The sequence below is a fragment of the Xyrauchen texanus genome, chromosome 47 (genome assembly GCF_025860055.1).
Source record: "Xyrauchen texanus isolate HMW12.3.18 chromosome 47, RBS_HiC_50CHRs, whole genome shotgun sequence".
In the NCBI taxonomy this organism is placed as follows: domain Eukaryota; kingdom Metazoa; phylum Chordata; class Actinopteri; order Cypriniformes; family Catostomidae; genus Xyrauchen; species Xyrauchen texanus.
The window spans coordinates 18,328,316-18,351,448 of NC_068322.1; the positions used below are offsets into that span (position 1 = coordinate 18,328,316).

The 23,133-nt window shown below is 37.4% G+C and overlaps 2 protein-coding genes across 2 annotated transcripts in view; one reads left to right on the forward strand and one right to left on the reverse strand.

Annotated features, from left to right (window-relative positions):
* Positions 1–9: 9 nt before the first annotated feature.
* On the reverse strand, positions 10–16,989 carry orc5 (origin recognition complex, subunit 5). Its single transcript, XM_052120979.1, has 15 exons — positions 16,914–16,989; positions 16,682–16,798; positions 11,691–11,783; positions 11,247–11,426; positions 10,961–11,035; positions 9,549–9,660; positions 7,444–7,574; positions 7,238–7,286; positions 4,138–4,228; positions 3,958–4,010; positions 1,771–1,883; positions 1,579–1,626; positions 1,365–1,475; positions 626–738; positions 10–532 (listed from the first exon to the last, which is right to left on the reverse strand). Exons 1-15 carry the CDS (start codon positions 16,938–16,940, stop codon positions 487–489), a joined length of 1,359 nt encoding a protein of 452 aa, XP_051976939.1. The 5' UTR covers positions 16,941–16,989; the 3' UTR covers positions 10–486.
* Positions 16,990–17,120: 131 nt separating this feature from the next.
* Positions 17,121–23,133, forward strand: part of lhfpl3 (LHFPL tetraspan subfamily member 3) — a 47,484-nt gene continuing 41,471 nt past the window's right edge. Inside the window, exons 1-2 of the mRNA XM_052120524.1 lie at positions 17,121–17,612; positions 17,739–18,971. Coding sequence (XP_051976484.1) covers positions 18,545–18,971 — 427 coding nt within the window. The 5' untranslated portion in view covers positions 17,121–17,612; positions 17,739–18,544. The remainder of the gene's footprint in view (positions 17,613–17,738; positions 18,972–23,133) is intronic.

The window sequence follows — 23,133 nt, forward strand, 5'->3', positions numbered from 1 at the left end:
GAACCTGGCATTTTAACAGGGGTGTGTAGACTTTTTATATCCACTGTACATGGTTTGTATTTCATAAAAACAATGACTAAAGTAGGGCTTGTAGCTTTCACTGACTCTTGTAATACATTTTGAGCAAAGCACACTTCAGAGCCCCTCCTGTTCACTTTAAATCCAAATATTATGTGCAAAACCACCCTTAACTCATTACAGTATATGTATAATAATTAAACGGGTTTGAAGACACATGAAAAAAGACACATTATTATAACAAATAATTCAGTTTTTGTTTTTATGGACCAACTTCAAGTTGCCACCCTTCAACAAACCAAATCCTTTTTTCAGTCTCTCGCATGAACTTTATTTTCCCAACGTATCACCGGATTGGACTAATAAATGCAGAAAGAGTAGATCTCAGGCTTCTGGAACATTGTTGCTGTCCATCCAAGTAATTCCAAGTGCTTTGTCCATTCAGAGGCCTGCTTTATGTACACCGACTCATAGGAAGTCATACAGATACTTTACCACATCGAAACTTACAGTTCTAGGATGAAGAAAACACAAATTTCACCAAACTGGTAATCAAAGTGTGAGTTAAAATAGCTGTTAACAACCTGAGACCATCACGTTCACACACCTGGAGATCGCAAGAATGAAGTCCAGTGATACTGCACATTTGTATTTGGGAGAATCCAGCTGGTCATCGTGTCCCACCAGAGTGAGAAGCTGCAGAGTAACTAGAGATGTGATCTGTAAACACACACCAAAACTGATCAAATCACAATTTCTGTTCAGGATGGAGCCCAAATCACACCTCTCGACTGCAAAATTGTCTTCCAAAGTAAACTGTGCTAGATACAGGGTTCCCACTCTTTTTGACTGATGAATTTCGAGTTGTTTGTGATTACTTGTTAAGGATTTTAAACAATTTCATAGAGACTGCAGTCAAAAAGAGCAACTTCTAGATGATGCATAGGAATAAATATTTTTACAATGGAAATTTCCATGACTTTCAAAGGTTGGTTGCATTGTTTTACTTTTCAGGCCTGGAAAACACAACTTTAAAACTCCCTGATATTTCTCAGCAAATTGTTACACTCCTGTCTACCATACTTCATAAACTTGGATAAGGTTGATTCATGCTCTTCATTTATTCAGGAAAATGCATTACATTATCAATAACTAGCATGAAAATTAAAAGATAAAACACTGCCACCAAGTGTCTAATATGAGTGAAAATCTCTTTTTGCTGCCACAATGAATGAATATAAACCATATTAAATTACCCCATCTGAGCTAACTAATATTAATGATATAGTAGCTTTACCTAAAACATGATAATGTGCCAAAACACATCATTTGATTTATTAAACTACCTGTGAAAAGATACTGGCTGTAGGTGCAACTCTGCTGTCAACCACACTGTAAAATATGGCCAACAATCTGTCAAGTGGAAAAGGCTTCGGTCCTAACAGATGGTTACTAGTCTGCAGGAGACAAACAGAAATTGAGAAAACAAAGGCACAGAGAGAAAGATGGAGAGATTATGCAAGAGGAGTGATGAACAGTGAATAAGTAGCAATCCCTCACCTTCTCATGTTTCTTCAAGAAATTGGTCTTTTTTAGTTTCCCGTGACTCTGTGACAAAAGGAAAGAGCCATTCTTCAGTAATCAGATTAGTTAATGGCAGTACATTCAGATCCACTGAGATCAAAAAACAGACATCCTCTTACAAACTAAAAAGTCATGTTGGAAAAAAAGAAGGGATCACATTAGTCAGACCTTGACAAAGAAGCGTCGATCTGTGCGGGCAGGATTATAGGATGCCAGATAAGCAGCAATCAGAAGAAACTTGGAGTAATAAGGCAGCTCTATGTGAGCATGGGCTGATAGACCTATAGAGGCAGGAAGATCAGTGTCTATATTTCAAGGAACAGAATTTGTTTACAAATTAAGAAATGAGAATTCATAAAGAAATTTTTATCACGCAATAAAAGAAAATCCAACAAGGACAAAATACCACTAGAACTTCAAGTTCATTGGTTTTCTTTCATAAAAGAGCAAGAAACTGGTTAAAATAAACTCGATTTTTATATTTTCTGCAACAATGCAAGGCTCTCCTGGGTGTTTGTCAGGGTATTTCCAAGTGAAAGCCAAAAGAGCCCACCCCCATGTCACTAAACATGGCTCAGATACCTCTTTCATGCAAGTCTACCAGTTGTTTTTCTACCAATTTTTTGCCAGGCAATAATCTGGACACTTAGAAAACAAATAGCGCACCAGGGACAGAAATTAAAGTGGGTTTGTGGCAAAAATGCCCCTGAAATTTAAAATGGTTAAGTTTCTTTTTAGAACATCTGATATAGCTCTTAACATTCTATTCTAAGTAGGGGTTGATTCTCTTGGCCTGTGATCCAATATTTGCCAATACTTCAAAGTCTGGCATGAGAGTATTCAAATAAAGGTGCATCTTAAAAAAAATGGTGACGACAGTTCGAGAGAGAGAGAGAGAATTACGCATAACCAGTGTGTGGTTATGTTTGTGTTTTTGGTTAAGTTTATCATTAATCATAATTTATATTGTTAAGCCGGTTCTCGCCGCCTCCTTTAACTTTAACCCCCCTTACAGTTGGTTATTGGATCGATGGATCGTTACACCCCTAATTTTCTGTTTAGTTATTACTTATCACATAAAAACATGATTTCATATTGACTTAATTTGATGGGTAGTTAGTTTATTCTTAATCTAATTAAAATTGAGACCGTATGCAAATTAGTTAACGTTTAAGTATTTGAATATAAGAATTAAAGTATATTTTTTAAATATATTTAGAAAAAGCTCTCATAAATGTAAAAAATGCCCCTGGAAATTAAAGGAATATTACGTGTTAAGGTAAGCTCAGTTGACAGCATTTGAGGCATGTTGATTACCTCAAAATATAAATAAATAAATTAGATCATATAAAATCATATAAATAAAAAATCTTAGTAACATTGGAAGTGAATGGAGCCAATCCGTAAAAATAAGAATGCTCACTTTTTCAAAAGTATAGCCACAAAACATAAACAATATGCGTGTTAACATGATTTTGGTGTGATAAAATCGATTACTAACCTTTTCTGTGTAAAGTTGTCCAACTTTACAACTTTGTTGCCATGACGACATAACACCGTTAACACTAAAACGACCATAAATACGACAATTTAAATAACTTTAAAGATCAAATAATACATAATTAATGCAGGTGCTTTACTAAAATGATAAGCTTCAAATTTCTGCCTCGAAAACCTAAAAAAATGGCTACATTTACTTCCATCGTAAGTGCCTCAATGTAACCTTGAATTTTTTTTTAAAGAAAAGGAGGGTAAAGTCAAAATAATTTTCTGTGCTAATCAACATTATGCCACAAATGCTATTGACTAAGCTTAACCTGAACTGAACCTGGAATATTCCTTTAAATCCAGGGGGCAATTATTTTATAAAAGTTTTTTGGAGACCAAACACTCTTTAAAAACTTTGAATTTAAATACTCAATCCAGAAATAATAAAAGCGACATACTGTAGAAGGGTTGGGACTCCTCAGAACATGTAATATTTAATTCCTATTCTTTGTTATTTTCACATATCCTTCATGTCGATGCAAGAAAAGTTTAATACTTGTTCAAGACCCAAACCGTAAGTATGAGCATTGAGCAATAATAATAGTAGTGCACATTTCACAATGACATCATGTGCTTGCATATCAAACACTACTATTAAATTAAGTCATCATCAGGATAGCACATCAGCTAGTGTGTGTGGTGAGAGGGCCAATATAAGTAGAAATCTTGGCAGACTTTCCAGGAAAAGCACTGGACCCAGTTTTTTATCATGTCCTGGCAGCACTTGGCAGGGGCAGCAGATGGCCTGTGTGTGCGTGACCAAGGGCTCTGCTGTCCCGTCTGATTTTGTAGATTTTGTGTGTGTACCTCTGGGGGTCGTGGCCTCCTTTTCGTCCATCTGCTGCTGCTCCCATTGGATGCTGATTGCAGTAAACACAAACACACACTCATCAACTGAGATGACACATTTCTCAGAAAACAACTCAAGCACAGCCTCAAATCAGCTGTGAAGACTTTACAAGGATTACACAGCACTAACTAACAGACCTGGACACCTCTCGAAGGTAAACCGTCTGCATGGCTCTCTGCAGATGGGGCTCAATATTTCTCCATAACTTGTGAATATCACTCTCTTTGGCTGTGGGAAAAACAAAACATCCTAGAGATTAAGTGCATGCTATGTGAAATAAATAGGTTTGATCATTTGCTCTGATGGTTCAGATGAGTTTGTAGACATTACACAAGACAGAATCAAACAGATATACTGTAATGGCAAATGGAATAAATGCATAAACAATAAATAATGTGTTAAGGCCTAAACCTTCTCAACACAAGTATGTGAATGCACAATGCCAAAGCGCAGTCCAGTTGTTCATTCATTCTTGCGTTACTATGGCGGTAACAAACTTCAAGACTCAAGGGGGGCGGTAGAGTTACTTTCAAAACATCTTTGCAATTAAACTGGATGTGTTCTTATTCAGGTAAGTTGCTACAAATATTTTGACTAACTTACCTGCTCAGAAATATTATCTTCAAACTGTTGCTCCATCATGACAGTAGTTGACTTGAAAGAGAAAACTAACCGTAGAAGTGGACAGTTAACACTAATCGTGCAATAACACTACTTGTGGCAACGTTTTGATTGCAACATGTACTTGTGTTGGGTTATTGCTCCGACACATTTCAGAATGCATCAATGCATGAAATCGATCTTGAGTTGCAAGATGCATCTGCGATCACATAATTGCATAAGAGTATGTAGCAGCCCTTAATCATCAGAGATGGTAAATGCAACGTGCTACATGGACTCCGTTACATTTACTTGAGTAACAGTTTGGGAAAAAATTACTTTTATGAGTCTGTTTTATGGTAGGTACTTTTCACTCTTACTCAAGTAAATTTCTGATTATTTTTTTAACTTTTACTTTGTTACAATGTGTAAAGTTCCTGTCGTTATATTACTGATTTTAATTTAATAAGTGTTAATAAATGCGTAATTTGAGATTTTTTGAACGGGACTCTTTACTCGAGTCATGGTCAACACTACACCAGCAAGCATGTAAGACAAACATTTATTCACTCCATTCAATGCCTTAATTTTTCACCAAGACAAGAATATATTTCAAGATTAAAATTGCAGCTCCAACTTAAAGCACGATGAGGTAAATTTTACAAATTGTGACTGTCTGTGTCATGTGATCCTCATTTATTTACAGCGTGAATCTGTAACTATGGACTCATGACCTCAGTTTCTAAGTTTACATTATTATATCAGCACTGCAACTTATCTGTGCCTACTGTAAACATCCATGTCATCCACTCCTTCTAAACATCCACGTTACGTGCAAATGTTTTGCCCTGCCGATCGCAATTGTGAGCATTTCTGCACGTGCAAGGTTGGTGCGTGCACGGTTTTTGAAAGATGCGGGCAGCTTTGTCTTATGGACAACGTGCTTCAAAACACAGAGATAAGGTGCAATTTACCCTTAGAGCACAGAACTAATTATCTACATTAATTCAATGCTGACAATGCAGGACCATCACTGAACTAAATTCACACAGGACGTAAACAGCTGTGAACTAGAAAAAGGTTTCCAAACTTCTTTTCTAACTGAAAGATTCATCCAAATTTGAGAAGCGTCCTAAAAGTGATAGTTCAGCTTTTAATTAATATTAAATCATCATTTCCCGCATTCATGTACTTCCAACCCCATGAAACTTTCTGCATTCTTTGGAACCCAAAAGATGTTAGACAGAATGTTAGGGAGTGACAGTCTCAGTCACCATTCACTTTCAAAATATGGAGGGGGCAAAAAAAAAAAAAAACAACAACAACATGCAATTAAAATAAATGATGATTAAGCCAAGCATTTTGTCTAACAACTGTAGCAATAATTTTTCCAAAATTGAAAATTCTCGCATTATTTAATCACCCTGAACTCAAAGATTTTTAGAACAATATATCAGCTCTGCTAGTATAGCAGATAAAGGCAGCATTAAAGGAGTTCAAATGACACTGATTAAATCTGTCTTCAGAAGGGATCTGAGAAGTGTGGGTGAGAAACAAATCAATATTTAAATCCTTTTTTACTAATAAATCTCAACTTTCACATTCTTCTTGTGTTTTTAGAGATTCAATTCTTTGTACATATCGCCACATACTGGGCAGGGAGGAGAATTAATAGTAAAAAAAGACTTTATATATTATAAAGTTATATATATATTTATCCGTTTCTCAATCACATCTATCATATTGCTTCTGAAAATTACTGGAGTCATATGAATTACTATTATGCTGCCTCTATGTGCTTTTTGGAGCTTCAAAGTTCTGGTCATCATTCATTGCATTGAATGGACCAACAGAGCTGAAATATTTTTCTAAAAATCTTCATTTTTGTTTTTCAGAAGAGTCATAAACATCTAGGATGGCACGATTTTTTTTGGTGAACTATCCGTTTAATTTGATGCATGGATGAAAGAAGTCACAAGGTTTTGGAACAACATGGTGGTGAATGAGGACAATTTCAATTATTTACAATAATATTAATAGTATTATTATTAATCATTCCATAATGCATGATAAATGTGTATCATGTACTGGAATATAGGAGAGTAAACATCCATTCATGTGAAAGTTTTACTTCCACTTGAGTAGTATTTATTTTTATTATTATTTTTTTTTTAAGTAATTGTACTTTTACTTGAGTAAAGCTTTTGGCTACTCTACCCACCTCTGTTAGTCATTTAATTTATTGCATGTGTTAACTTGTTATGCCTTGGGTTTCGGTCTTTTCCTTACTAAAAAACAAATAAAAACTATTGCATATCTTTAAAAGACTTAGAGCATACCACACAAGAATAGATTATTTTCATAGTAATAGTAATGTTTTTGCCATTCTTAGAGCTGGACAACCCCAATCCCAATTCACATATACAAGCTTGGGCATTCTGATAAATAACTGTATGTTCCACAGAAATATCCACACTAAGAAACATCATATAGATTCTGAACAACATAAGGCTGAGTAGATTTTAAAAAAAATTAAAGAAATGTTTTTTTGGTGTACTGTCCCTTTAATGGAAACAAAGAAACCGTGACCTATTTATTGGAAGGTTCACTCAATTGTCTTGAGTTTAAATACTTTACCCTCTTCCTTCTCCAGGGGTTCACAGAACTTGGGGAAATTCAGTGCAGCCTGTTTTAAAATAAATAGGTTAGAATAAATACATTAAATCTTCAAGAGGCTGGTAAAGCAGCAAAAGCACTCTTTGGTTTATGGCCATAAAATCTGCTACAAACTAACTGCTTGGTTAAATACTGCAGACTCAGACAAAGGTTGCCTGTGATCTCACCAGGTGCCGGAGCTCTCTCAGATCACGGCACACAGAGAAAAACACTCCCAGTAGTATGTTGATGTAGGAGGCATAGAGCTCAGGAGTGTAGGATGGGTGATGGTCCTGAGACAGGATCTGAACTAGCTCAGCTGAGGGACCAGACAAGAGTTTTTTTCAGTGTACATGTCCTCAATCACTCCTTTCATGCCTGAATACAGTAATCTCAATTCTATAGAAGTGAAATCTAACATACAATATCAAATCAATCAACCTATGACCAGTTTGACTGTCTGATTGGTCTGTTAGTGCTAGATTATGCAGTACATGTCTAATCAAAGCTTAATTTGATACCCATTCCTCATTTAATAAGTTTCCATCCAAGTTTTTTTTTTTTTTGCGACAAAACGTGTAGCGAATCAAAAAGTTTCCCTATAAAACTGATGGAAAGTGTCAACATAATGTTTTTCCATTTAACTCTAGTGCATAAACTATGCCGATACTTCAAATGTCACAAAAAAATGGTTTGGAAAAACTTTTTGTTGAAAAAAAAAAACAAATGTCAAATATAATGTCACATGACAGAATTTACACCAATCGTTAGCCTGTGTTAATCATGACAATGATTATGGATTGGTCTTAATGGCATACCTGCACAGATCTAAAGCTAAAGAGTGCCAACACAAATATCTCGTATCATGCACTTGTTATCGACAAGTGCACGGAGAACAAATGAATGGCCACACTTTGCAATTAATTTAAATCGCGGTAGCCATTTGTTTATTTATTACAGTTTCTTTTCCACACTATTCAACATAATAGACGACAGTCACAGAATTAGCCCACAAAACATAATTTGATGATAATTATGACAAGATGTTTTAAATAAAAAATAAATCCACAATAGGAGAAAAACATCAGTGTGATTTTTAGGAACACTAACTTAAAGCCCAATTCAATCAGTTAAGCTAACTTTTGGAAAAAATGCCGGCAAAATTCCCCGTATTAATTAAAATAAATGACCAAACAAAAAATGTATATTGTTAGGTCTATATAATTGCCTTTTCTATGCACAAACTTAAATTATCCGTACCCTGTTCTGTAGATGAAAAAGTCGGCTGAATGACATTCTCAGAATGTACTAGACTTTTTTAAGACTAAACTATCAGAACTATTTGTCTAATGTGGAGTTCACATTCAGAAAATTAGCTTTTGAACAATTTAAAACATTTAAATATTTATAAATCGAACCCTCTTTACATTTGATCACATTTGCTGAGCTTCTTCAGAAAATGTAAATTGCATTATGACGCTAAAACTAATTTTAGACGGCAATCAAGATTAGTTGGTTGTTAAAAGTTACTGGAGAAATATGTGGGACATAATGCTGTTGTGATGGTGATGCTTTAGATTAGATGATTGTTCTAAATAGCCTATTGATTATCAGGAATTTATCATATACATTAACCCTGATATTACACCACATACATTTTTCTTCAAAGCTGTGAACACAGCATATACACATCAGTGGAAGTTCCTTATACTAAGACTGAGAGTTTCCCCCACTACTACGTGCAGGTTGCCAGCTTGAACAGGGCCATACCGATCCACTTTCAGGTCAGAACCGGTGGCAACCTGCGATAGGAGCAACATCAAGACCAATATTACAGTCCTACAGGGCAACTGCTCCCTTTTGATTGCAGTTCCTCCTCTCCTGATTGCATTTATTTGTAAAATTAAAATGACAGTAAGCTGTCTAATGTCAATGAATTGTTTCAATACTCTCCCCATTTTACCAAAACTTCAGAGGAAATAATTGGGACATCTGTGATGTGAAAGGTACACAATTAGTGATACACACAAACATTGTGTATTTCTGTATGGAAACAGCTTAAGGGCAGATTTATTTAGCAATAAACCAAAACATATACGACAAAGTGCTTTTTTTAAGCATGATGTCATCACGCATACAATTTTTATCGATAAAAGGCAATTTGAATGTAAACAGGCAGAAAACGGCAAATTTTGGAAAATTATTTTTATCATTTTCACTTCGTCGAGATCACAACAGTGTGAAAAGTTGATGGAAACTAGGTTATTATTACAGATCTTTTATCCCCTCTTACCTTTACTGTAGTCAGGGAAATGAAAGAGCAGAGGTTCAAAGCAGCCGGTGTTGGGCCTAAACTTCTCCCAGACGATTTCACTGAGCAGGATAACTGTCACATTATCATCAACCTGGCACAGAGTGAGTTAATTAAGTCCATAATCAAGAGTTTACATTCTGTACTGCATGACAACAACTGCTAACAGCTAAAAGAAAAAATACAAAGAAAGATAATACTAATATATAAAGTTCTGTTGTTCAAAAATAGCAGAAAACTTTCCATTCTTAAACCTAAAGGGATAGTTCACCCAAAAATGAAAATTCTCTCATCATCTACTCACACTCATGTTATCCCAGGTGTGTATGACTTTCTTTCTTCTGCAGAACACAAATGAAGAGTTTCTCAGCTCAATGCAAGTGAATGGTGGCCAGACCTTTGAAGCTCCACAAAGCACTTAAAGGCAGCATAAAAGTAATCAAACGACTTCAGTGGTTTAATCCAGTGGCTCTTAACTCTTTTGACTTCGAGGTCCCCCAAAGACAAGATAATATTTGAAGACCCCCTCCCACCACAACTAGATTCCAAAGTTTCAGAAAATGTCAGTTTGTATTTGGGCTTTATACATGGCTTTTAGTATTTCAATTAAGTTACATTTTTTCACAACAAGTTACTATTTTTATTTTTAATCATCCTGTGGCCCCCTTGGAACTTTGCTGATGCCCCCAAGTGGGCCCCGCCCCCCTGGTTGAAAACCACTGGTTAAATCCATGTCTTCAGAAGCAATATGATAGGTGTGGGTGAGAAACAGATCCATCAGTTTTTATTAAAAATCTCAATTTTCGACCAGCCCTCCTAAGTGTGTCACGTGTTCACGAGAAGACAGAGTTCTTCTTTGTTTTGGGAGATTCGCATTCTCTTCATTCATTTTGCCACCTACTGGGCTGTTGTGCAAGTATGATTTATTTATTACTTTCCTCTATACCTCCATTCTTTCTTTTCCTTCTCTTCCCTGTCCAGTAGTGGAGATTTATAGTAAAAGGACTTAAATTATGATCTATTCTCACCCACACCAATCAAATCGCTTCTGAAGATATGGATTAAACCACTTGAGTATTATTGGTTATTTTATGCTGACTTTATGTGCTTTTTGGAGATTCAAAGTTTTGGTCACATTCACTTGCATTGTCTGGACCTAAAGAGCTGCAATCTCCTTTTGTATTCTGCAGAAGAAAGAAAGTCATACACATTTGGGATGGTATGTAAATGATGAGAGAATTTTCATTTTTGTCGTGAACTATCCCTTTAAGACCCCTAACAGAGCTTATATCTCTTGTCAGACATAGGCCTATATAAATGGCAGAGTGTTTATTAAACCAGACGTAAACCTCTTTCTGATAAAGTAAAGCATTAAAGTAAACATGAGTTAATACCAATTCCTGGAGGCGCAGAAGAACAGGAAGCAGACTGAAATCCATATCTCTCATGCGTTCAGCTTTGTCCAGAATCTACAGGAACATTGCATAAACTTATTTCATATTGCACAATAGCAACATTTTAATCATCACATCATTAAGTCTCATTATACAATGAGCAGTTAATTAATTTAATTTTATATCCTAAAACAGAAAAGAACAACAATACAAATCCAAATGCTTGTTCATAAGTGATACGAATCCTTTAACAGGATCTAAAGGACTGTATTATAATGCAACTCACTATATAGCGTGTCTGAGTGGCATGATCTTTCATCTGTTTGTAAAGCCGCACAAAGTCTGACAAAGACGGACAGCGGGGCAGCAATGCCGCAGCATCTGGGCCAAAAAAGGCCAATAAAACCTGGTGAAAAAGAAGCCCGGGAGAGACACACTCCACACAGTCCACAGAAGCATGGGGAATCTGAAAAAACAAACACACAGACCACCATAAATCTAGAATCAATGCCTCTAATCCATATGTAAGAAGTAATTTTAGAAACACTTATACTCAAAGCAATATACACTTATTATAGAAGCAACTTCGAACCTGCATAGTCTCGGAACATATGCCCACAGTGACCGTCTGATGTATATTTCACACAAATCTAGAAAGTACTTGTGGGTATTACAGTTGGATGTGCATGATTATAAACCACCGCTTTTTTTTTTTTTAACATGATCTTACCTCCAGGTCCTTCATGATGGAGAGCACCACATGGCTCTTTCCAGTTGATCTATGGCCATAGATGAAGATTGAAGGATAACTGTACTGATCTGGCTGTTGACAAAACAATTATAATTAGGACAAGTTGACAACATACTAAAAGTATGCAAATAGAAATTAAATATGCACAAAACCTTCATATATTTGTGCATATTCAACTTCTAACTTTTTGTCCCAAGTGTTGATTTTTATTAAAACTGTCAGATTTGATAGTCGTATTAAAATGGTCTAGGAAACATTTTACCAAAGCATGCAAAAACATGCAAGATATATGCTAAAACATCATAGCAATGCCTAGCAACATGCTAGCAGTGTCTACATACATGCTAAAATGTGCTAGTAACACCTAGGGACATGCTAGCAACACCTAGCCACATGCTAAAACATGCTACCAATGCATAGCTACATGCTAGTAATGCCTAGCTACATGCTGAAACATGCTTGCAATGACTAAAAACATGCTAGCTACATGCTAAAATGGGCTATAAACACCTAGCTACACATTAGCAATGATTGGCTACGTTAACACATGCTTGCAATGACTACTGACATGCTAAAACGTGCTAGCAACACAGTAAAACATGCTTCCAATGCCTAGCTACATGCTTAAAACATGCTAGCTTTAATTCTTTTAAACTACTATTTGTCTGAAGGCCCTTTAAAACCTTTAACCTATTACAAAGACTTGAAACTTACATAACATGTTTTTTCAAGCTGACATAAATGTTTTTAGACTAATCCTAGATCCAGTCTTTCAATCTCATTTTTTAAATCCATCATATACATATTAGCCTACAACATTTTTAAAACAATGATCATTTCAACAAAGAGTGAAATAAATATAAACCATTTCAAAATTGTATGAAACCTTTTTATATTTTTACATATTATGATTATCAGTCGTCATTTCCACTATGACCAACAATTCTGCAACAAACAAAAGATTAATTTATTTTTAATTAGTGTACTTGGTTACCAAAGAGACAAACTTGTCAATGAAAGCATTCATGAAAACATTACATTTGAGACATGACTGAAGTGTGAATAGAAATATCAAATTATGAAAAAAAGGCATGTAAGGGGGGCTTTGTAGCACCCATTTTCACCTACAGTCACCAAAATCAGTACACAGAGATGAACAAATTTCATACTCGCAGACATTAGCTCTGCCCAACAGAAAGTTGGCCATTTTGGATTTTCACAAAATCATAGGCTCTAAACTTTTAAATACTCCTAGTGGATTCATGTGACTGTCAACAAATTTGTGCAACATCGTAGATGCTAAATTCCGAACAAATTTTTTATATTTTGAATGTTGTCTCCATGGTGAAGCAATACAATATGAAGAAAAATGGGAAACAGGAATATGGGATAAGGAATATGCCTTATATCTTATGTGTGCATGTGCGATTTTTATGAAAATTCAGCTGTATGTTTGGTAATGGGGGGCCGATCACATGGAAGCATCTAATATGGGTCATTGTCTTAGCACCACCAACTAGCAGCAGAAGTATGACAATTTTAACAGACTTTGAAATAGTCTTCTTACGTTTACATAAATTGCTTCAAAATTATTTAGAATAACGTCAAGACACTGCTGATGTAAAATTGTCAAGGAATATTTGATATCTTAAATACTATTGCCATGACAATGCATTAATTGTTATTATTCCTTTCTTCCTATATTTGGGTGATTTTGAGGCAATTAAAAATTTCATGAAAACCGAGTCGTTGGCCATTAGGGCGAGGCAAAATTGTACGCATAGGTTTGTAGGGGGGGGCTCTGTAGCGCCCCCTTTAAAATGGCCTTGTAAGCCAGCCTCTGTAGCACCCCCATTTTCACCTAGTCACCAAAATTGGTACAAATATAGTTCCCATCAAGCTGGCCAACTTTCTTACTTATAGTTATTAGCTACACCCAACAGGAAGTCGGCCATTTTGGCATTAAATTAATGGCGAAAAATGGGAAACAGAAAGTGTCTCATATCTTCTGTGAGCAATGTGTGATTTAGATAAAAATTTAGATGTTTAGACTTGGGGGCTAATCACATGGATGTGAATATTTTGAGTCACAGTGTTGCTCTTACAACAGACTTTAAAATAATCTTCTTATATTTATAGGAGAGGTGGTGGCATAGTGGGCTAATGCACACAACAGTTAATCAGAAGGTCGTTGGTTCGATCCCCACAGTCACCACCATTGTGTCCTTGAGCAAGGCACTTAACTCCAGGTTGCTCCAGGGGGTTTGTCCCTGTAATAAGTGCACTGTAAGTCGCTTTGGATAAAAGCGTCTGCCAAATGCATAAATGTAAATTTTAGAATAATGCCAAATGCATGTGTCCACCTTGCATTGTTTACGAAAGCCACCATGGGGAAATGGACCCAAGTTGCTTGAGCTCGTCATCGCTGCTTGCAGCTATACTTTACTGAATAAAACCGCAGGTCTGTATGCTGTCAGTCAAAGATCAACGTAAGTCTACTGTTAAAGCAACAGCTGTGCGTCTCGCATCCCACAGATGGAATATAAAACTTTGGCTTACCTGAGGAAGAAATGGCTATCTCCACATGTGACATTAAGTTTTTACTCAGTAAGGAACTGAATGTCCAGATGCTTAAGGGCGTTTAACACGGTAAGTAACAAGTTTGGCATTTTAAGGCATTGTTTTATCTCGTATGAATACTGTGAATATTGTATTGTGTTATGCATGCAAGTGATTGTTAAAAAAAACAACAAACAAATAAAGAAATGGGTAGATCATGTTGAATTAGTTAAAGAAAAAGAAGCACTTGCATTTAAAAAGTTGGGCACACCTGGAGAAGCCAATCTCTGAATATAAATCTTTTTATATTATAGATCTGCTTTGGGTGTCTGTTGGCTTTAGTTAAACAATTGTTTTGTTTTTGCTATTCAATCGTAAAATACATCAAAACTTAGGCTAATTAATGCATTTTAACCAAATGTGACTTCACCTCAAAAACTTGAGTTTTTAAATAATTTTCCCAATTACTTGATTAATCATCAGAAAAACTGTTAGATTACTCGATTACCAAAATAATCGATAGTGACCCTGTATATCGACCCTGTATGTTGTTCCACCACAAAATGCTATTAAACATAAATGTTTATGTTCCTGAAAAATTACATTTCTTCTGTTATACATGTATATACACTTTTGGACATAGTTTTTATTTATATACAGTGGGTACGGAAAGTATTCAGACCCCCTTAAATTTTTCACTCTTTGTTATATTGCAGCCATTTGCTAAAATCATTTAAGTTCATTTTTTTCCTCATTATTGTACACACAGCACACCATATTGACAGAAAAACACAGAATTGTTGACATTTTTGCACATTTATTAGAAAAGAAAAACTGAAATATCACATGGTCCTAAGTATTCAGACCCTTTGCTTTGACACTCATATATTTAACTCAGGTGCTGTCCATTTCTTCTGATCATCCTTGAGATGGTTCTACACCTTCAACTGAGTCCAGCTGTGTTTGATTATACTGATTGGACTTGATTAGGAAAGCCACACACCTGTCTATATAAGACCTTACAGCTCACAGTGCATGTCAGAGCAAAGGAGAATCATGAGGTCAAAGGAACAGCATGAAGAGCTCAGAGACAGAATTGTGGCAAGGCACAGATCTGGCCAAGGTTACAAAAAAAAATTTCTGCTGCCCTTAAGGTTCATAAGAGCACAGTGGCCTCCATAATCCTTAAATGGAAGACGTTTGGGACGACCAGAGCCCTTCCTAGAGCTGGCCGTCTGGCCAAACTGAGCTATCGGGGGAGAAGAGCCTTGGTGAGAGAGGTAAAGAAGAACCCAAAGATCACTGTGGCTGAGCTCCAGAGATGCAGTCGGGAGATGGGAGAAAGTTGTAGTAAGTCAACCATCACTGCAGCCATCCACCAGTCGGGGCTTTATGGCAGAGTGGCCCGACGGAAGCCTCTCCTCAGTGCAAGACACATGAAAGCCAGCATGGAGTTTGCTAAAAAAAACACCTGAAGGACTCCAAGATGGTGATAAATAAGATTCTCGGGTCTGATGAGACCAAGATAGAACTTTTTGGCCTTAATTCTAAGCGGTATGTGAGGAGAAAACCAGGCACTGCTCATCAGCTGTCCAATACAGTCTCAACAGTGAAGCATGGTGGTGGCAGCATCATGCTGTGGGGGGGTTTTTCAGCTGCAGGGACAGGACGACTGGTTGCAATCGAGGGAATGATGAATGCGGCCAAGTACAGGGATATCCTGGACGAAAACCTTCTCCAGAGTGCTCTGGACCTCAGACTGGGCCGAAGGTTCACCTTCCAACAAGACAATGACCCTAAGCACACCGCTAAAATAATGAAGGAGTGGCTTCACAACAACTCTGTGACTGTTCTTGAATGGCCCAGCCAGAGCCCTGACTTAAACCCAATTGAGCATCTCTGGAGAGACCTGAAAATGGCTGTCCACCAACATTTACCATCCAACCTGACAGAACTGGAGAGGATCTGCAAGGAGGAATGGCAGAGGATACCCAAATCCAGATGTGAAAAACTTGTTGCATCTTTCCCAAAAAGACTCATGGCTGTATTAGATCAAAAGGGTGCTTCTACTAAATACTGAACAAAGGGTCTGAATACTTAGGACCATGTGATATTTCAGTTTTTCTTTTTTGATAAATGTGCAAAAATGTCAACAATTCTGTGTTTTTCTGTCAATATGGTGTGCTGTGTGTACAATAATGAGGAAAAAAATGAACTTAAATGATTTTAGCAAATGGCTGCAATATAACAAAGAGTGAAAAATTTAAGGGGGTCTGCCCACTGTATGGTGTGTGTGTGTGTGTGTGTGTGTGTGTGTGTGTATAAAGTATGAGTGCGAAAAGTATGTTTAATGGAGTACATTTTCTAAAAGTCCACATGTCCAATAAAGTTTTAATGATACAGTATCTCACCTCTCCCATGAGTGCCAGTAGTGAAGTGACCTGTGTCTCTCTACATGGCAGTCTGTCCGTCAGAGAGCGCATTGTGTCCTCAGGATAACCAGCAGACAGCAGCGTTAAAGGCATTATCTGACCATAACAAAACACAAATTCCCATCAGTATTCGTTCACAACCATTTAAAAATCCCAGTGCGTTTTAAAACATGTTGTTTAACCAAACTAAGAGTTTAAAAGTTTTATTTACAGTTGCAGTGTCCACATCCAACAGCATAAACTTCACACCTCTTTCGCGCTCTGCACTGCAACCATGCGCACTCAACGTATTTGCGTTATGCATTTGCGTCACTTCCGGATACAGCCATGGGATTTGTAGTTCTTTGTGTTCTGAAGCCAAACGCCTCTTTCATTTTATTTTAAAGGTTAAAAAATTATCATCTATATAATGATCACATTGAATGCGCGGATATACATTGATTTATGACGTTAGAGAACTAATGTATTTTGCAGTGATGTCAGTGTCTCTTCTACTCTGCAGACGGGAGTGACAGGGGCATACTGGGTATAATCGGGTGTGCCAGAAATCTGCGCTGTGCGCTGGAGCGCTGCTTTCCATCCTCACGAGCGCGTCGCACTGAGATCTGCAGGAGCGGTGCGAATCTCACCTCAGCATTTCATCTGTCAAACGACATCACTGTGTATTGTGTCTTATGCACGAATAGGATTAAATCGGATGGACCGCTAGTGCGCAATTAAGACAACAAACGAGAGGATATTGATATCTGCGTATTGCAACAGTAAGTGCGCGTGAATCCGAGAAGAATGGAGACGCAAAAATTATGCAGTCCAAGCGTCGTCTGAATGTGAGAGATTCCTGTTAAACGCGACAGCAGAGGAAGATCTTTGTATCTTATAATCTCTTGCAAACAGCCTTGGGTTGTATACGGTAGATTACTGTTTTTATTTACTATTTTGTACATATAGAAGCGTACACACCCTTTTAATGTTTGATCATTACAAATCTTTTCATTCGTCATCATTAAGTTGATATTAATGCGGACATTTTCTTTAGGAGTATTGTTGCTGATGCATTGAAGTGCATGCTCTTCATGTGAGCGTAGTCATTTCTCTTGCTGCCCCAAGTGTGTTAATTCACCTTAATGAGATTGGCTGGATGCATAGCGACTGAATCAGAGGGGAGCTGGAACGGAACATCACTGGAGTCACCGACAGACTCCCACATCTACGCTGAACAAATCACTGTGACATCTGGCACTAAAAGTGCTTAGTCTGTCGCGACATCTGTGTGCTGTACTGTCTGTGGCTTGAGTTTAGGCAGCATCCAATTCCAGATTGAATCCAGATAGGACCTGAGTCCAAGTTGAATCAATAAAGGACGTAAAGCAAAAGGAATATATAAGACATTTAAACTAAATTCAGAGAGGACCCAGTCCATATTAAATGACTAAATCCAAAGAGTATTTGAGTCTAGACTGAATCCAAATTGGTCTTGAATCCAGAGAGGAACTGATTCCAGAGTGAATCCAGAGAGAAACTGATTCCAGAGTGAATCCAGATTGACCCTGAATCCAGAGAGGATCTGAGTCGAGACTGAATCCATTTTGGGCCTGACACAAGAGAGGGACTGATTCCAGACTAAATCCAATTTGAACCTGAATCCAAAGAGGATCAGAGCTCATACTGAATCCATATTGGACCTGAATCCAAAGAGTATCAGAGTCCAGACTGAATCCAGAGAGGACTTAAATCCAGACTGAATCCAGATAGAACCTATATCCAAGCTGAATCCAGAGAGTCCAGGTTGAATACATTGGGGATTTGAATCCAAACTCAATCCATATTGCACTGATTCTATCTATGATCCCTGGCACATCTGCAGCAATGCTCCCAGCCACAGAGGCAGCCAAGATCTACCAGACCAATTATGTGAGGAACTCTCGTGCCATAGGGGTCCTGTGGGCCATCTTCACCATCCTCTTCGCCATTGTGAACGTGGTATGTTTCGCTCAGCCCTACTGGATCGGGGACGGCGTGGACACTCCACAGGCCGGCTACTTCGGCCTCTTTCACTACTGCATAGGGAGCGGTATGTCCCGGGACCTGACGTGCCAGGGTAGCTTCACAGAGTTTGGCTCCATCCCATCTGGCGCCTTCAAAGCAGCATCCTTCTTCATTGGGATGTCCATGATGTTGGTGCTGTCCTGCATTGGCTGCTTCGCCCTCTTCTTCTTCTGCAGTACAGCCACTGTGTATAAGATCTGCGGATGGATGCAGCTGGCATCAGGTGAGTGACCGCACATCAATTGAATGTTTTCAAATGTCTACTAAAGAATAAATTGCATAAAATAAAAAAAATCCAAGGGTGATTGGGCATTCTCTGTGTCTTTCCCTAAATTATGGAATAATCTTCCCCTTCATATTCATTTGTTTTTATCGATTGAGACATTTAAGTCACAGTTGAAAACACATCTTTATGCACTATGCTGTTTTTTGTTTTTGCAAAAAAATTTCAACTTGTATCTGGACTTTTGAGGATTCAGATCTCTTTTTTTGTTAATTTAGTTTTAAGATATCAGCTCACTTTTCATTCACACAGTTATTTTTTGGAACCCATTCAACTTAAATATTATTATTATCATCATTTGTAAATAAATAATAATACATTATAATAGTAATATATCTCAATTGTGCACCTTTAACTTTGAAACCCTCACACTTTAATATTCTGAACTCTCCAGGAAGTCCTGTAAGTGGCTGTTTGTGGGCAAGTTAACAGTAGTTTCATTCGCTTCTTATTCAAATTCTGGTAAAAAAACAAAAACAAAATGCACCTCCAGTGCTGTTCTAAATGCATATTATAAGTGAACTGCACTATTGAGCATCTACATCTGAAATGTTGTTTGTGAGTAGTGCTCAAATATCGCACACCGCGTGAAGGCTGCGAGTGTGTGTAAACAGTGCAGCGCCATTCACTGATGTGCTGGAGCTGCGCGTGCATTTTATATATTTACTTATTAAACAGCCTTTTGTGATTCACAGAGATATTGTACGTCTTCAAGTGACTTTAAATAAAATGCACGAGTCATATGAACTACTTTAATGGTGTTTTTATGGTTCTTTTATGTCTAACACACAGTATCGGATTTGGATCGGGCTTGTCAGAACGATACCGATCCATCTGAGAGTTTCAGTATCGGAGTCGATACCGATCCAGGTATCGGATCGGTGCATCCATACCCAGGAGATCAGCATCTGCAGAAATACTCAAACCAGCCCAGCTGGCACCAACAATCATGCCACGGTCCAAATCACTGAGATCACATTTTTTTCCCCATTCTGATGGTTGATGTGAACATTTACTGAAGCTCCTGACCGTGTCTGCATGATTTTAAGCACAGAACTACTGCCACACAATTGGCTGATTAGATAATCGCATGGATGATTGTTGGTGTCAGATGGGCTGGTTTGAGGATTTCTGTAACTGCTGATCTCCTGGGACTTTCACACACAACAGTCTCTAGAATTTACTCAGTATGGTGCCAAAAACAAAAATCATCCAGTGAGCGGCAGTTCTGTGGATGGATACGCCTTGTTGATGAGAGAGGGCAACAGAGAACCAGAATAGTTTGAACTGAAAAAGTCTATGGTAACTCAGATAACTGAATACTGAGATAACTCTGTACAATTGTGGTGAGAAGAAAATCATCTTACTATGCTATTTTGAGATGCAGGTTGGCACTGTTTTGGCAGTAGGAGGTGGACCTACACCATATTAGGCAGGTGGTTTTAATGTTGTGGCTGATTGGTGTATTTTGATTAAAGGGGGTTAAGGGAAAGGAGGAGGCGAGAACCTGCTTGACAGTATACATAATAGTTTAATGAAAAACTTAAACAAACGACACAAACACACACATAGGATGGACAGCTGCCTGTAAAATATCTCTCTCTCCCGCACCATCATCCGCAGTCGGCCTTTATCCCTCTCAGAGGCTTAATTAGCCTGATAAGGGACCGGGTGTGTATAATCACGACCCGGCCCCGCCCTCCGCCCTGTCACAGGGATAGTTCACCCAAAAATGAAAATTCTGTCATCATTTACTCATCTTGTTCCAAACATATGACTTTCTTTCTTCTCTCTGGAACACAAAAGATGTTGTTAGAAAGAATGTTCAGTCTAATTCACCATTTATATTCATTAGAAAAATATGCAATGAAAGTGAATGGTGACTGAGTATGTTGTGACAATCCAAACGTTTCAGTGAACTACCCATTTAAAAAAAATTATTTGATGTTTCCCTTTAGATTTTGTTTTTATAATATATATATATATATATATATATATATATATATTATAATTTTTTTAATTAGCTGTATTCTTAACGGCAAGTCTCTATTAGTTCAGAAATTTAGGCGGGCTCAGTGCCAAACTGGCACAAAAAATGGCCCAGAAATTGAAAATGTTGAGGAAAAGAATAAATAAAAAATTCACTTTTTATTTATAAACATCTAATATAGTCCTTAAAATGTATATATATATCCCTAGATTTACTTTTGTGGCATAATATTAATTGATGTTGATTTATTTCTTAGGGTATGATGCAATCAATTCTCAAACTTGAGAATATGTATTAATTAATTGATTAAATTCAAGTATTTGACATAAATTGATGAGAGACAGTTTATATTTTAAATGGAAAGAAAAAAAATATGCCTTCATAAATAAAATAAAAAATGCTTCAGAAAATCAAATCCAATGGGACAAACGTGGTCTCTTAATGTAAAGTGTATTTCTGACACTGGTATGGAACCCTTAAGCCTATAATTCATAAAGGGAGTTTATTTACTCCTAATTTCATAGTATAATGTTAAATTGCAATGTTGCAAATTAGTTACATTGTTATTTTGTGTATGCGCAATTCCCCTTCAGAGATTTCAGAGACTGTGTGGTTAATTAAGAATACCTAGGCCTGGGTAGCTCAGCTAGTAAAGAATACCACATCTGGAGTCGCAAGTTCGAATCCAGGGCGTGCTGAGTGAATCCAGTCAGGCTTCCTAAGCAACCAATTGGCTCGGTTGCTAGGGTGGTTTGAGTCACATTGGGTTAACCTCGTTGTGGTTGCTATAAAGTGGTTCTCGCTCTCCTCCATATGCACTATGTCTCCACGGTAACACGCTTAACAAGCCATGTGATAAGATGCACGGATTGACGGAATCCTTCGCTACCCAGATTGAGGCGAGTCACCACACCACCACGAGGGCCTAGAGCACATTGGCATTCCAAATTGGGGAGAAAATCCTTTTAATTGAAGAACTTAAGAACTTTTAATTGACACTACCATCGATTTGTGATGCTTATAGAATAAACTCTGTACATAAATCTTTGCGTCATCAGATTCACTTTATATTTAATAAAAAACAAAGTGGCAGCAAAATATACATAACAAAACCATCCGTACCACTTTGTTAATATTAAATGAAACAGAAGCCAGAAATGAGCATGTTGAGATAATGAGCTCAAACAGTGAATGTGTGCGTGACTTTTTTCTCTCTAAAGAGGAAAACACCCACAGATAGACCTTTTCAGTTCATATTTGTATAATGATAGCGCTCCTACTGGCATTTTTATCTGATAAAGTGGTTGAACAAATAAAACGAGCATCATTAATGATCTAGAGAGCACAAGATGTGTGAACTGCATCTGTCCATATTGCGTCAAGAACAGTTTTTGTCTTCAAAGGTTTGTATCTGTAGCGTCAGCAGTCAGAGCAAAAATTCACTGAATCCTCTGTTCCCTGTCTGCTCAAATTTGCTGCACTCTAGCTCTCTTCTTTTGCATCTGCATTTTTCTCTTTCATTCATTTGTATGTCTGACAGCCCACTCAAGGAATTGGAAGTTAAAACGCTCCATGGTTCCATTTAGTTTGATATATTTTCATTAACTGACCACCCTCCCCAAATGTTTGTGCGAGTGTGCGTGCCTCACAGACTTTAGTCAGGTTTTGATGTTGGAAAGGAGGGGTGGACCCAGGGACGGATTATGACTTGCAAAGGCCCTGGGGCCAATTAGCTCCAAGGTTCCCCCGCCACCCAAAAGTTGTTGATATGGGGGTTCGTTGTTCATGCCCAAAAGGGTTTTCAAGCAGGGGGATCACCAAACTAGATCGCGCAGCCTTAAAGGGCCACTCAGTCAAGGTCTATGGGGCAAGACATTCTGTTGGTTTAAAAGCAGACATGCGAAGCTGGTATTTTTGTTAAAATGCTTGTTTTAATTATAAAGTACCAAAATATGTTATTTTTGAGCTGTAAAATTGTATAAATGGTTCTTTCAGCTGTGGAACTACTGTACTGGGTGGATTAACTTCTGGTTATGTGTTACTGATGCATGTAGTGGAATTGTCTCTATATAAAAATGCTTTCACATCCCTTTCTCGTAGCCTGGTTACAAA